This window comes from Poecilia reticulata, chromosome 16, assembly GCF_904066995.2.
Source record: "Poecilia reticulata chromosome 16, P_reticulata-male-v2, whole genome shotgun sequence".
In the NCBI taxonomy this organism is placed as follows: domain Eukaryota; kingdom Metazoa; phylum Chordata; class Actinopteri; order Cyprinodontiformes; family Poeciliidae; genus Poecilia; species Poecilia reticulata.
The window spans coordinates 15437153-15450940 of record NC_088845.1 but is presented as its reverse complement, the minus strand read 5'-3'; the positions used below and the strand labels follow the sequence as shown (position 1 = coordinate 15450940).

The following is a 13788-nucleotide window of genomic DNA, read 5'->3' as shown; positions in this document are numbered from 1 at the left end:
CCTTATTGGTTAGACATAAAGTTTTAAATTCACATTGTTGCCACTAGAGGAAGCCTGAGGACCACCAGATGTATGAGAACCACAGTTTTGAGTCATCATTTTGACTGGATGTTCATTTTGTTTGGCAGGGAGTAACAAATGAAATAACATAACTTATTCTCCAAACCATTGGCCCTTATAAAATAGTCATCTTAGAGTTGAACAGTAATTCTAACATATCGTCACCTTCCTACTATAACGATAAAAATAGCTTTTTACTAAAAGTGGTTTTGGCAAAACAATCGCCACCTCTTTTGTTCCAAAATATGCTTTAAGCACAAAAAAGTCACTTTTTCCAAAAAAAAAAAGTGATTTAGGCCATTACTTCAGGAAGGTGAAAATATGGGTTTCTGTTACAAAAACATTGCTTTAGGACAAGATTTACAACTGAAATGATGAAATGCTGTTAATTTTAATGACTTACTCATTTCCTGACTTTCGTCATGTTTCACGATGTGCCTGCTTACCCTTTTTAATATTTCCATTTTTCCTCTGCAGCTCCAGTTGTCTCCAGCCCTGTCTGAGCGCCTGCGTGTCTTCGAGTCTCTCAGAGAACAAAGAGACGAGAACAGGAGACATGAAGTTAGAGAAAGCCCTCTCTCCGTCCGCCTCACTAATGGACAGACGGTAAAGGGAACAGCTGGAGTAACCACACCGCGTTACGTTGCACAGAGTCTGAGGTAAATACACAAGATAGGCAGAAATGTTTCTGAGGCATCGCATGATTGCAGGTGTAAATCCATGTTTTATTTCAGGGTGAAAGGAGCCCTGGTGTGCAAGGTGAATGGGGCGCTGTGGGAGCTGGGGCGACCTCTAGAGGCAGACTGTGAACTGCAGCTTCTGGGATTTGACTCGGCTGAAGGGAGACAGGTATGTACGACGGTATTAGAGACAGACAAAGAGTAGAGTCAATACTACCACAATAAAGTCATTATACTGGTAGAACAAAGGTGCAGTATTCCCAAAAGAAAGACAGAGACTGCGGCGGCAGGGTGTCGGTTGGTCTGTGTTGCCCAGAATGCAGTTGGGCACAATATCGCAACACCAACACCATGAGTGAAACAACGACTGGGGCAGACTACTATATAAAGTACTCGGGGACCACTTCTTTACAAATGTGGATGTGTAATAATAGAGTATGGAACAAATTGGCAACCCAAACTGAAGCGTCTATTCTATGAGCCTTATATATGAAAAAAGTTTTAAAATAGGCCATTTCATTGAAGGTGCGCCTTATAGTGCGGAAAATACGGTACCAATTTATTCTTGTGACACTGACTTTATTCTCATAGTATTATAACTCTATTCTCATTATTTGAAATTACTGTCGTACTTCTTCATTCTCATAATTTAATTCTGGCCTTAGGTGTGTTTGTTTTTCTGTTTGTCTGTTTTCTTAATTTAACCTGAAATTTGACATCAAATGGGGAAAATCAAGGAAACATAGATGTTTCCTTGATTATCTGTGAGATCAATATTTAATCTATAGCTCATTAATTTTTCTTACCCTTTTTTACTGACTGGTTTGGTTTCAAAGAAGTATTTTTTTCTGTGAACTTTGAACTCCTTACAAGTAAAGAAAAAAATCTGATATTGCTGTAGATGTCAACTTTTATGTAAACTTCATGGACACCTTCTATTTTTTTTAAATCCTCTGGGTCTTTGAGCCGAATAAACTCTAATTTACAGGCAGCATGGAGGACAGGAGCGTGTGTCCTTGGTGGTGTGTTGGAGGGGGTGTTTGGTGCAGAGGTCTGCAGAGAAGGAGCGTCGGAGCTCGGACTTTTTTGCGACCAAGTCCCAAGCAGCAGGTGAGACTTGTCCTTCGTTAACAGGAGCTTTTTTTTCAGCTCTAGTCGCTGAGCTCGCCAAGTTGGAAGGTATTTTTACTTTCATTTTTCCTGTGCATTATGTCTATTTCATCTGTATTTGCTGCAATGTTGAATATGTCATTACACACTCAGCGTTCTTGCGTAGTCTTGAAAACTAAATGTAGAAGAAATAAAATGTATGGGGGGGAAAAGCTTTAATTTCTAGACTGTAATTCTATTATCTCGAAGGTAAAACTATTATGGAAAACAGTTGATTTCTAAGAAGAGGATAAACTTTTTGAGGGGGTTTTTTGTACGTCCCAAAAAAAACGTGACCTTCTATTAAACTTAATGCTCATTTTAGTTTCTTAGTTACTAACCAATAAATTCACAACCCTTAAAAATCAGATACTTCAGTTTTTTGTTTTTGCACATCTGAAGTGAATTTATTTATGTTAGCAAACTTTGAGATGAAGGATATGTATCAAAGTCCTATGTAGAGATTTCATAAAATCCAACTATATCTAGATGCCAAAAAACTGAAATGACCCTTTATTTTCCTTTAGTTTCACAATTGTGTTTCATGATTTCTTTGAGAAAAAAGATGGAGAAGCTGACCTAGATTAATATTTTAGTACTCAAGGTCATAAAGTATTGAAAAAATCTAAAACAGAATGAGTCTGTTTTAATTTGTTAATTTCTTCCTCAGTTCCTTGTCACTGAGTGATGTGGAAGCAAAATGTAAGGAGGCTGCAGCCCTCAAACGTCCTTTAGTCGGACTGGACCTGAACACAGCAGAGCTACATGAACTGTTTCAGGTCAGTAATTATTGCTGTATGTCTCATAATGTTCTTATGTTGGACCTTATCATTTATGCTGCAGTTAAATATGTTGTACATCAGGCACAAACAGTTAGGTCCTCCCTTGTTTTAATTTATCGTCCTGCCGTCTAACACTGTAAATCTTTTAAATAGCTGCACACAACCTGCAAAAATGGATTTCTGCTGCATCTTAAAAAGTACAAAACTTAATAATTTAAATTTTTAGACCGTGGGAAGTCCAAATTACTAATCGATTGTTTCATACCAGAGCCTAAAATACATATAGATACGTCTTAAATTCACTTTTAAATTCACTTTTTTCCATGTTTTGAGGAGTTGAGTGATGCAGCACTTCAAGCTGCTCTGTAGGAACTCTCTTACTGATTAATAGTTTTTTGCAGGTAGGTACGCAATTACCTTTGCTGTTTCTGCCTTGTCAGGGGAATCTGCAGTGGAAATTGTTGGGTATCCGATGAATTGCTGGTTACAAATTAAAGGAGTAGAGAAAGCAGTAATAGTAGTTCATTCATTGTTTGGTTTAAAGAAAATCTGTTGCAGTGCAATCACAGAAAAAGTTCAAATCACCAGGTGCCACTAAAGGCAACGGAAACGGACAAAAATGCTTGACGGAGAATTCACAGGTTTGTTTAAATTGATACAAACCTGGTGCTTTAATGAACATCAGGTTTCAGCTCAGATGTAAGTTCCGTCCATGCAGCACTTCTTTCATCAGGAAGTGGAGACTTTCTCCAGACCATTTTGCACAGATTACAAACTAAAGCAAGAAGAGAATCGCTTGAGGTCAACCATGTTGGAGCATCCGCATCAATCCAGTTTAATTAAATACTTTGAAACGGCTCGTTATGTTTAGTTTGGCTCTGCTGTTATAAGTTCCTGTGCTGAGCAGCTAAAAGGAGGAATGCTTTTCATACTCCAGAAAACTGAATTTAATCAAGACTTAAGAACTCTGGGAAAAATTTGGAAGCCTGCAGTAATATTTCATTTCTTAAAGTCAATTTTTTTAAGCACTCTCTTGTTATTGTCTTGCTGATACTCAGTCTTGTAGCCCCATATTTAGTTCTAATAGTTTATTTCTGAGTTTAATAACTTTGACACTTGCCTTATTATGCATCTGTGTTTTGTAATAGTGCAGTGTGTGTGTGTTATAGGACAGTAAACTGCGGATGCAGCTTGTGGAGGAGCAGATTAATGGCCCCACAGTCACAGTCTACAGGCACGTGTTCATATCGACTTGCTTTCTAGTTGTTTATTTCGTGACAACAGAAATGTGACCTGCTGTTATCCTGTGTGTGATTCAGATGTGGGGACAGGTTAGCGGTGTGTGACGGGCCTCTCCTCCCACACACAGGTTTCCTCAAAGTCTTTAAGATGCTGCAGGTACGTGGCTGTTTGTCTTCTGCTTGTTTTCTTGATTTTTCTTTGCTCAGCTTCTCTGTAATTTCACGCGTTTGCCTTTTTATAATTCTAGCTTCAGGATGGATAACTAGTCTCCAGAAAGCCAAACACTGTTTTATCTTTTATAGCTCTGGTCTTTTCTTTATGCTTCAAACAAGATGATTGAGAATTTTTGATCACACTATAATCAGAATACTCCATCCTAGTCTCATGTGGCCTTTTTCCCCCGAATAAATCAGACATTTTTCCCTCATTCTTCTGATCTGTGGCTCTGGTTCTGTACCGGTCTGTCACTGGGCAGACTGGAATTCCACAACAGCATGAGGCTGGAAATATTGGTGACAGGATGTTGTGTTTGCCAGAGGCCGTATTCCTGTTCCAAGCGCTAACACAATGCTTTCCATCAGATAAATATCACATTCTTCCTTTTTTTTTTTTTGCCAACCTGTCACTTTCCTTTCCTTTGTTGCCATCTGTTTGTTCGCTCATTATTTTCTCTCATCCCAGCTGTCCTCCATCACGCTGTCCAACCAGACGGAGCCTAGCGGCTTAACGCGTCTGCTAGGTGTTGCGTTTCCAGGAGAGAAGGACAGGGAGGAGTGGGAGAGGGAGCAGGAAGAGGCGCGGAGGAGAGACCACCGGCGGATAGGAACAGTGAGATGAGAGATGCATTACAGAAGTGAAACTAAGTGGTAAAATCAGGGTAGGGTTAGGTTAATGGTAACCCCAACCCTACCCCTTACCCTCTCATCGGTAAATAGATTTTATGTTTTCGTTCAGGACCAGGAGTTGTTCTTCTTCAACGACGTGAGCCCTGGCAGCTGCTTCTTCCTGCCTAAAGGAGCCCACATCTACAACACACTCACTGACTTTATTAAGGTACTCTACTTTTTATAAACTACTTATACCCCCTTTATAACCAAATTGACTCATTATGTTTGGCAGAGTCAAACATTTATAATTTTATGCTTCAGATAGTTGGAGAAAAAGGCTGGTTCTTTATTGTAGTTTATTTCAGGTGGAGTTAATTTTATGCCTAACATTTAGAGTCGACAGACGACAAATAAGTTTCATATATGGAATTACTGGAGTAACAGCCAGTAAATAAAATCATCACATCTGTGATGTTTTAAATAAATTATATTTTTAAGCTAAATATTTTTGAACAACTTTTCAAATTAACATGAATGACTGGAATCAAATATGATGAATATACAGAATCAACAGATTGTCTTAATTTTTAATTTAAAGCTTTTGGAGTAATGTAGACTATGTCTTTTTTTAATTGAGGTTTGTAATTTTGTAATTGTCAAGATCATTTATTTTAAAAATCCAGGACTTTAGTTTCAAATGTAATAATCTAATCTTTAGACTTTAAAAAATCTAGATCCAAGTTGGTAGATTTTTAGTAAGTAGAGATAAAATATTACAAATTTCTTAATTTAGTTTTGAGACTTCAGGCTTAAAATACATCAAGTGGACAAATTGTATGCATTTTGCATAAACACAAAGTTAAGCAATAATAATTTTTCAAAAATACAAAAAAGTCAGAAATTTAAAGTTATTACATGACCATGTTAACTTGTTTTTTTTTTTGTCATTTGTGCAGATTTTACATTTAAAACATAATGGTCTTAAAAAGGTCTTTAAAACCTTAAATTTAACCTTTTGAAACTTGAAGAAAACCCAGAAATGCAGGAAGTTTACTGTTTTCTTGAAGTTTAATAAACTAAAGAAGTCTTAAAAGACTAGATCTCTGTACATAAAAACTTTTTACACATACATAGATTTGTAACATCTGGCTCAATATTCTGGCACATTGTCTGAGAAAATGTTTGTCCATCTCCAAGACGGATTGAAGCGTTAATTTCTTTTCTAGAAACATTAGAAATTAGATCTGAAGCTGCAGCAATACTTAGTCACAATACTGTAGCTGAGCTCCATATTTAGACTGCTAATAAAAATGACCTTTTAATGCAGTTTAGCTGAATCCAAATACAAAACATGCCTCAGTGTGATTGCTGTAACTCCAAATAAGAGACAAGTTGGATGAGAATCAGCAGCTGAAGGTTTTTCATTCGTTCCTCTTGGTAATGACTGTTTCTTCTGCGAACTGAATTCTCCCGTTAATGTGCTCAGTTTATGACCCTGAAGATTTATGAGTGTGTGTCCGTGGTCAGGATGTTAGTCTTGGTTTAATAATGACGCTGTTGTGACAGCTTGACCCGCTCCTTCGCTCATTGTTGCACATATCCTTCCCTCTCCGACCCCTCACAGAGCGAGTACCGAAGGCGAGGCTTCACCGAGGTCGTGACCCCGACTCTTTACAGCACCGCTTTATGGGAGCGCTCGGGCCACTGGGAGCACTACAGCGAGAACATGTTCACCGTAACCTCGGAGGGCGCTCAGACCTTCGCTCTGAAGCCCATGAACTGCCCTGCACACTGGTAAAAGCAAAAACACACACATGCATAACACACAGCATTTCTTCAGCGGCAGACTGCTGCATCCTAAATGCACAAAAGAGCGCTACCGCAGATCCTTCCTCCCAGCAGCTCTCGGACTTTAGAACCATCACTGCTCCGAACAAAATTCATAAGTGTTTACATCCATGCTGCTGTTTGCTCACTTTTAAATACCATTTCCGCTGTTATTCCACATCTGTTTTTCTGCACAGATACACGATATTTTGATCACAATATTAGTGTTTCATACCAAATGATATTGATAATTATTGATTAGTTTTTTTGCTTTATTTACCTGATTTACTTCCAAACTTGTGATGTGATATTTCCTGTTTTATCCACATCGTTATTGTTTATTTATTAGCAGTTATGAGCCACAGTGGCAAAACTTAAAACTGCTGCTTACTCAAGCGGGTTGTTGCTAAGTAACCAAAGAATGAGTGAGTTGCTAGGTAACCAAAGAGCGAGTAAGTTGATTCCACTAACCTTGCTGTGAGAGGTTGAGTTGCTTTCCTCTGCCTACATCTCCCAGAATGCTGTGTGTTTCTGGATTGGAGATCAGTGGAATTATTGAGCATTCTATTAAAGTATTATCTGTTTATTGAACACGAGTGTATTGCAATATATATTGCTTTAGTGTCATTTCCTAATATATAGTGTTATTTTCGTTGATGTTAATCTTATTTTTTATATTGCTTTTAACACTTTAAAAACTTTTTTGTGAGCCTTTACATCAGTTGCTGCTTTTACACCTGAATTTCTGCTTTGCGGGACAGTAAAAGCTGTGTATATCAGACTTATTTCTACATTTGGACGACTCCATGGTAACCGACTCTGCTCTGTTTCGTCTAGTCTCATGTTTGAGCATCGGGTTCGCTCGTGGCGGGAGCTTCCTCTGCGCTGGGCCGACTTCGGGGCTCTGCATCGTAATGAGCTGTCTGGAGCTCTGGGAGGGCTGACTCGCGTCCGGAGGTTCTGCCAGGACGACGCACACATTTTTTGCACACCGGAGCAGGTAGAACATGTTTTTTTTTTAATCTATTTAAGTCACATTATATCTCTGGAGGTGCTTCAATTAAATCGAAACTGTAAAGGAGATACATGTTGCACGGTAATTAGATGGGCTGTACAAATAACTCCTGAGGCATTCCAGGAGGCCTCCAGCTGGATGAATGTGACCCTTTGTCCCGTTCAAACATGATACCTCCACATGTGTGTCGCTGCAGCTGTACAGTCATCCTGATCTGCTGCATCCAGACCTGGATCTCTCCCATCATATCCGCTCTCCAGGTCTCTGGTTGCGCCCCGGTAATTCAGAGATCACATGATAATCACTGGCCTCTGAAATGCTAATTCAATCTTAGATTCACTCTTCCTACCTGGGCAGGAATTTAACCCTTTGAACTCCTCTGTCTTACCTCAGCTCTGTTGATTGTTGCATACTTCCTTGTCCTCTTGTCGCCCCCTCTCTCACCCCGCCGTTTCACTCTTTCTCCGCAGCTGGAACAGGAGATTGTGGCTTGTTTGGACTTTGTTCGGAGCGTCTATCAAGTGTTTGGGTTTTCCTTCCACTGCTTGCTGTCCACACGTCCCACTCCGTGCCTGGGGGAGCCTGAACAGTGGGACCACGCCGAACAGGCAAGCACACACTTTCACACACTGCTGATCACAACGTAGCCCTAAAGAAGACCCTGATAGGGTGTTTCCACCAAACTGGTTCAAGTGCTTCACCAGTTCTTAACTCTGAGCCATGTCCTTGTTTTATTTTTAATGTTTTATGCAGCTAGTTTTTAATTTCTCCTCAGGATTACGGTTCAAGCATTCAGTTCACCACACAGATCACATCATTAATCACAGTTTTCATGCAAACAGATACCCTAATATTAACAACTTCACTTATTAATGCAATGTGATTCTAAAAGTGCTGGAAGAAGCCAAACACAGCGCTTGGAGAAGGATTTACTAGCAGTGTTTGATTACATGAAAGAGAATAGGCAGTGGGTTTAAAACCCTTGTTGGAAATGGTTGTTTATAAATTCGGTGAACAACAGCAGACGTAAGTTCAGCTTTGGTGACAACCGCCTGAAACTCCTCAAACAAAGAAATGGAAGATGGAAGGAGAGCTCATGTTACACCTGTGCTAACTTGACTTGTTCTTGCCACTGGATCTGTTCTAACAACTTTATGGTTCTGAATTAGGTAGCTCACAACAAAACCGACTTTAGAGTTTAAAGGAGACCTGTTATAGATAATTCACATAGATAATTTGCATGGTTTTCTTCTTCCATTTGTGTCTTTGCTGTTTCTAAGACTGAGATGTTTTTGACAATACTTTAATATTTTTTGCTGTCTGGAAAATAAGCAGTTTCAAAAACTTCCCGATTGCTAAGAGATAACCCATGGGCATCGCCCCGTTACCTAGCAACCCCAGCTTAACCCAGTCGTCATCTAGAAACCCAAACGGAGCTGCAGCACATTTGGTCAGCTGGTTTTACCGCTGTATGTTATGTGCAACGGCTGCTGAAAACAGACAAGTGTTTTTTTGTAACCGACCATACATAAACCACTTTATGAATTCTAGTTGATTGTGCAGGAGGCTCCATTTCTGCTTTTTAAAGATGTACAGTCATATAACTGCGCATCTGTTTGCTGCCATTTTCATGTGCGAGTGTAAATGTTGAATTAGGGGGCGTGGCCAGCAGCAGCTTATTTGGATTTAAAGTGACAAGAGGAGCTAAAATGTAATGAGAACATGTTTTATGTTGCCCAAAGATCTATCTCAATCTGTTCAAGGAAGCATAAAACTTCCTGCTCAAGACGTTTTGATTGGCTGTCGGGTCTGCATGAGCCCACCTGCAGCTGCTGTGTTTCTTTCTTCTGCTCCAACTCAAAGTTGGTCCCAAAAAAAGAGCAAGAGCTTTCATCCATGGAAAAACCAAGAACTAGTGCAGAACCAGTTCATAGCTGACCTGAGTGTCCTCTACTGTCTTAAAGAGGAAATTTTGTTCACTGTAACTTTACATCAGTTTTTGTGCTCCCACAGTTCATACTCAAAGCCCAAAATGCTGATAATAATGTGAATTAATCGCCTGCATGTTCTCCTGCGCCGCCTCATCTCCAGTCGTCTCGTGTGTTTCTGTCTGAGCAGCAGCTGGAGAAGAGTCTGCAGCAGTTTGCCGAACGTTGGGAGCTGAACCCTGGAGACGGAGCTTTCTACGGACCAAAGGTCAGCAGGGAGGGGCGGTGAGAAAGGTGCAAACATTTACTGACGGCAGCTACAGCTATCGATCCACTGATCAGGATCTGTCTTAGCCAATACAGATTTAACAAGTATAACTGGTTGTGCAGTTTTCCAACTTAGAGGTGCATCGATGAAACATGCAAAAACTTTCCAGACTCAATTAGAGAAAAAAAAAAATCTAAATGGAAGATGCCACTTCGCAGAAAGCATACACAGCACCTGAAATTAAGCATTTTATTCCAAGTTAGGGTTAATTTCAGGTTTACTGAGTTGAGAACCAACTATTACTTAGAGACGAATGTTTTTATCTGTAAGTATACCCCTAAATCTCGCGGGTAAGAGTTTTGTGGGCTTTTAAACATATACATAGTTGTTCTTTTCTGTTAACTTTAACTGTCTGTGACAGATTTTAAATTACTTTTGCCTTAAGCCTTGTATTACTGCTTTATTGATACATTTTCACCATTTTCTGTTCAGTGTGGAGCTGCCTTTCCCTTTACAACTCCACAGATTGGAGTTGTGCAGAGAAAATGTGAGATCTAAATGATGCAAGTCACAGCAGTAAAATCTAAATTGATTCTCTTTTTATTGGCTTCTGAGTTTTATGTATAAATTTAGAAATTGTTAAAATGGAATGTGCTCTGTTTTCTTTTGGGACTGTTTATTTTTGTGCATCTGATGAACAAGTCGCAGGAGGATGTTGGCTTTAGGCAGACATGAGCAGGCTAAGAGCAGGAGGAAGGTCAGGTCATGTGTGAGGTACATGCACACAGTGTCCTGTGCTTTTCTAACTCACATTCCTCACAGCTGTGAAGCTGGGCCACATTGGCCACAATTGGGTACTGCAGCTTCTCCCAGAAACCAGTTTGTAACCAGTTCAGTCCACAAAAATGTGCTTGGGCTGCCGCTGGTGTCCTAAGAGCTCTAAAATCAGATTTGTTGAAAAGCAGAAGCGAAGTCCAGACACTAGGAAACGCTGCTCTGTTTCATCTCAGATCGACATCCAGATTAAAGATGCGATTGGCCGACAACACCAGTGTGCCACCATCCAGCTCGACTTCCAGCTGCCCATCAGATTTAACCTTCAGTACGTCGGGTGAGTCGGTTCAGATCTGCTGCCTTTGGCCCTCGGTTTCCAAAACATTCCTACATCTGTGCTGCTTTAAACCTCCAGGGTTCTGCCTTCTACTTGTCATTTTTATAAACTTGCATTTTTGTGCTTAAAGTCCTGTGATGTCCAGGTTAAAATGACCGAAGCTAAGAAGAGCCTAATTTAGTTGTGAATAATTGGGTGTTGATTAAATTTCAGAGGATACTGCTTCTGATCTCGCTTTGCTTCATGTTAATCTGCTTCTATCAAAGTGTTTCAAATCATCCAGCAAAGAGGAATCCAACGGCAGCACAGATATTTGTCTCGATTTATTTGATTTTCTGCAAGGAAGAAAAGAGTAAAAACATAAAAGCTGAGAGATTTGTTGTGGTTGCTTCAGCAGATATTGACTCTTTTTTAAAAAAAATCAATAAAATTGCCCTCCCCGTTGATTTGCACTGTGACCTAATCATTGTTTAACGTTCCTCAGACGAGACGGACAGCTGCACAGACCAGTGATGATCCACAGGGCTGTACTGGGGTCACTGGAGAGAATGATCGCCATACTGGCTGAAAACTTTGGAGGCAAATGGTGAGGTCACGATAACAAAACACGGTCTCTGTTTTATTTTGATGATTAGGACTTAAATCTACAGATGTGACTTGGCCATAACAGTTTCTTATTTTGGGGTTCATTCACACCAGCCCTGTTTAATCCTCTTTTATCAAACTCTAGGTTGTTTGCCTCGACAGTTTGGTTCGTTTGAGTGTAAATGCACAACCGAACTCTGATGCCGACCAATAAAGCAAACTCTGGTTCGCCTGCAAAGCCAGGTCTCGGTTTGGTGGAAGTGAACTCTGGTGCAGTTCGAATGCTTAAATGAATGCCAGACGCACCAGAGAGCTCTTTAAAAGCAAGACCATAGCGTAGGGCATTGTGGGTAACCAAAACAATTGTTTGTCTCTAGTATTAGTGGCAGAAATGGCTGGTGGCCTTTTGCCAAAGACAAATTGTACAGCTGCTAAATTGTGATGCTACTCTGTTTTTGTTTACATTTCGTGAGGAGGGAAGTTGCGCTCACGTCGTCTTCAGAAGTTTTTGTTTTGTTTCCTTCAGTGGTTCTTGGTGCAGCGCCACCACAGGCGAGGGGGAAAACAGTTTTTTAAAGGTTTGGTTCGTTTGACGCAAAGTGAAACTGAACCAGTTGAGAATGTAACAAATGTTGCAGTTTTGGTCCCAGTCAAACAGAGTCTGCTGGACTATCAGCTGTGAAAACCACCTAAATCCTTTTCTAATTGGTTTTGAAATATCTTGATTTTCCTAGAAACTGAATTTTGGTTATTTTTATGTTGTAATCATCCAAATGAAAAAGTAATAAATAGTTTACCCTGTGGATACTTTGCATCTATCTGAGTTTCATTTTTGAAATTAAATTGATAAATTACCATTATGTTGCAGGTAAGGTAAGTTTATTTGTATCACACTTAATTCAATGTGCTTCACTGAAAAAAATTAACCAATTAAAAACATTTAAAAAGTGTCACAAAAACATTAGACATGAAAGAAATATTAGAATGACAAGATTCAGGCACAAAAAAACATGAAAAAATGATCTTCTAATCTGAGATCTTCTCACGTTTCTCTGTGTCCAAACTAGGCCGCTGTGGTTGTCTCCGTCTCAGATCATGGTGATTCCTGTAGGGGGCAACAGTGAGTCATACGCTAGACAGGTCAGTCTTTGGTGGACAACTGCCAACAAAGTCCTCTTTGTCTAATCTTTTTTTATTTCTGTGTGATAAATCAGTAAATATGTGAAGCTTTTAAGAGATAAAATCTTTAGAAGAAAACTTCTCGGTTGTCTGAAGGTGGTCACGACGTTCTGCAACTCCGGCTTCATGGTGGATTTCAATGACGATCCAGGAGCCACCTTAAATAAGAAGATTCGCTCCGCTCAGCTGGCCCAGTACAACTACATATTTGGTAAAGATGAATAATGAAAGCAGCAACTTGGAGCTGCCTATATAAATGTTTTCCCCCCCCCCCGACGCTCCATCTCCTGCTTCTTCCTCCGTTATATCAATGTTAACATATTTCAGCGGCTTTATTTTTTTCCTCCCTTGTTTTTTTGAAGTGGTGGGTGATAAGGAGCGTGAGAGTGGAGCAGTGAACGTAAGGAGCAGAGGGGGCAAACAGTTGGGCAGCAGACAAACGGAGGAGGTGCTGAGGTCCCTCATACGTCTACGAGACACCAGGAGCAACCGAGAGGAGCTTTAACAGCGGCTCATTTCCTGGAATAAATCATGGCTTCTTTCTCTGTTTTGTTACTTTACTCTTCTTTTTTTTATGAATGTGAACGCTATCAGTCCTAATAAAAGTACATTAACATTACTGTTTATGCTCTTAGCGTTGTCCTTTACTGGAATTTGATGATAAATCTGTGCCCAAAAAAGTACAGAGTAGAGTTTTAAGGCTATTTAAAGATTATCGGTCCAACATCTGCATCACTCGGCTGCGGATGCAATTTGTTCCCTAAAAGCCATTAAATATGCAAACGTTCCGCTTGTGTAAGTTTATCATGAGAGCAGAAAACCAGACATACCTTTAAGAGAGTTAGGAAGAGAGAGAGAACAATCTGACTAAAATAGGAAAAGGTGGACGTGGTGTCAGGCCTGCGTGTTTTTATGTGTGTTTGGTGGAAACGGATAAGTCAAGGTAAAGGTCAAAGGGATTGGACGCTTTTCCTCCTGTTTTAATTGAGAGAGGGCAACAGGATGGAAAAGACATGAGTCACAACAGTGACACTGAGGCAAAGGGAAATGTAGGGAAATGATCACTAAAAAAAGTATTTGTTTCTAAATAAATCAGATTAAAACAATAAAAAGTGGTTATCGTCGGTCAACATGT

At 39.9% G+C, this 13788-nt stretch overlaps 1 protein-coding gene across 2 annotated transcripts in view; it reads left to right on the top strand.

Moving 5' to 3' along the window:
* Positions 1–13272, top strand: part of rprd2b (regulation of nuclear pre-mRNA domain containing 2b) — a 39348-nt gene extending 26076 nt beyond the window's left edge. Inside the window, exons 2-18 of one of the 2 annotated variants that reach the window (XM_081616911.1) lie at positions 538–719; positions 795–909; positions 1729–1850; positions 2560–2668; positions 3841–3905; positions 3991–4069; positions 4595–4741; positions 4868–4966; positions 6365–6534; positions 7405–7567; positions 8053–8190; positions 9701–9778; positions 10789–10889; positions 11374–11475; positions 12542–12614; positions 12750–12864; positions 13016–13272. In XM_081616911.1, the coding sequence (XP_081473037.1) occupies positions 538–719; positions 795–909; positions 1729–1850; positions 2560–2668; positions 3841–3905; positions 3991–4069; positions 4595–4741; positions 4868–4966; positions 6365–6534; positions 7405–7567; positions 8053–8190; positions 9701–9778; positions 10789–10889; positions 11374–11475; positions 12542–12614; positions 12750–12864; positions 13016–13158 (2001 nt within the window). In that variant the 3' untranslated portion in view covers positions 13159–13272. Of the gene's footprint in view, positions 1–537; positions 720–794; positions 910–1728; positions 1851–2559; positions 2669–3840; positions 3906–3990; positions 4070–4594; positions 4742–4867; positions 4967–6364; positions 6535–7404; positions 7568–8052; positions 8191–9700; positions 9779–10788; positions 10890–11373; positions 11476–12541; positions 12615–12749; positions 12865–13015 lie in introns of those variants that run through there. The other variant, XR_535837.3, reaches the window with a different exon arrangement.
* The last annotated feature ends 516 nt before the right edge of the window (positions 13273–13788 follow it).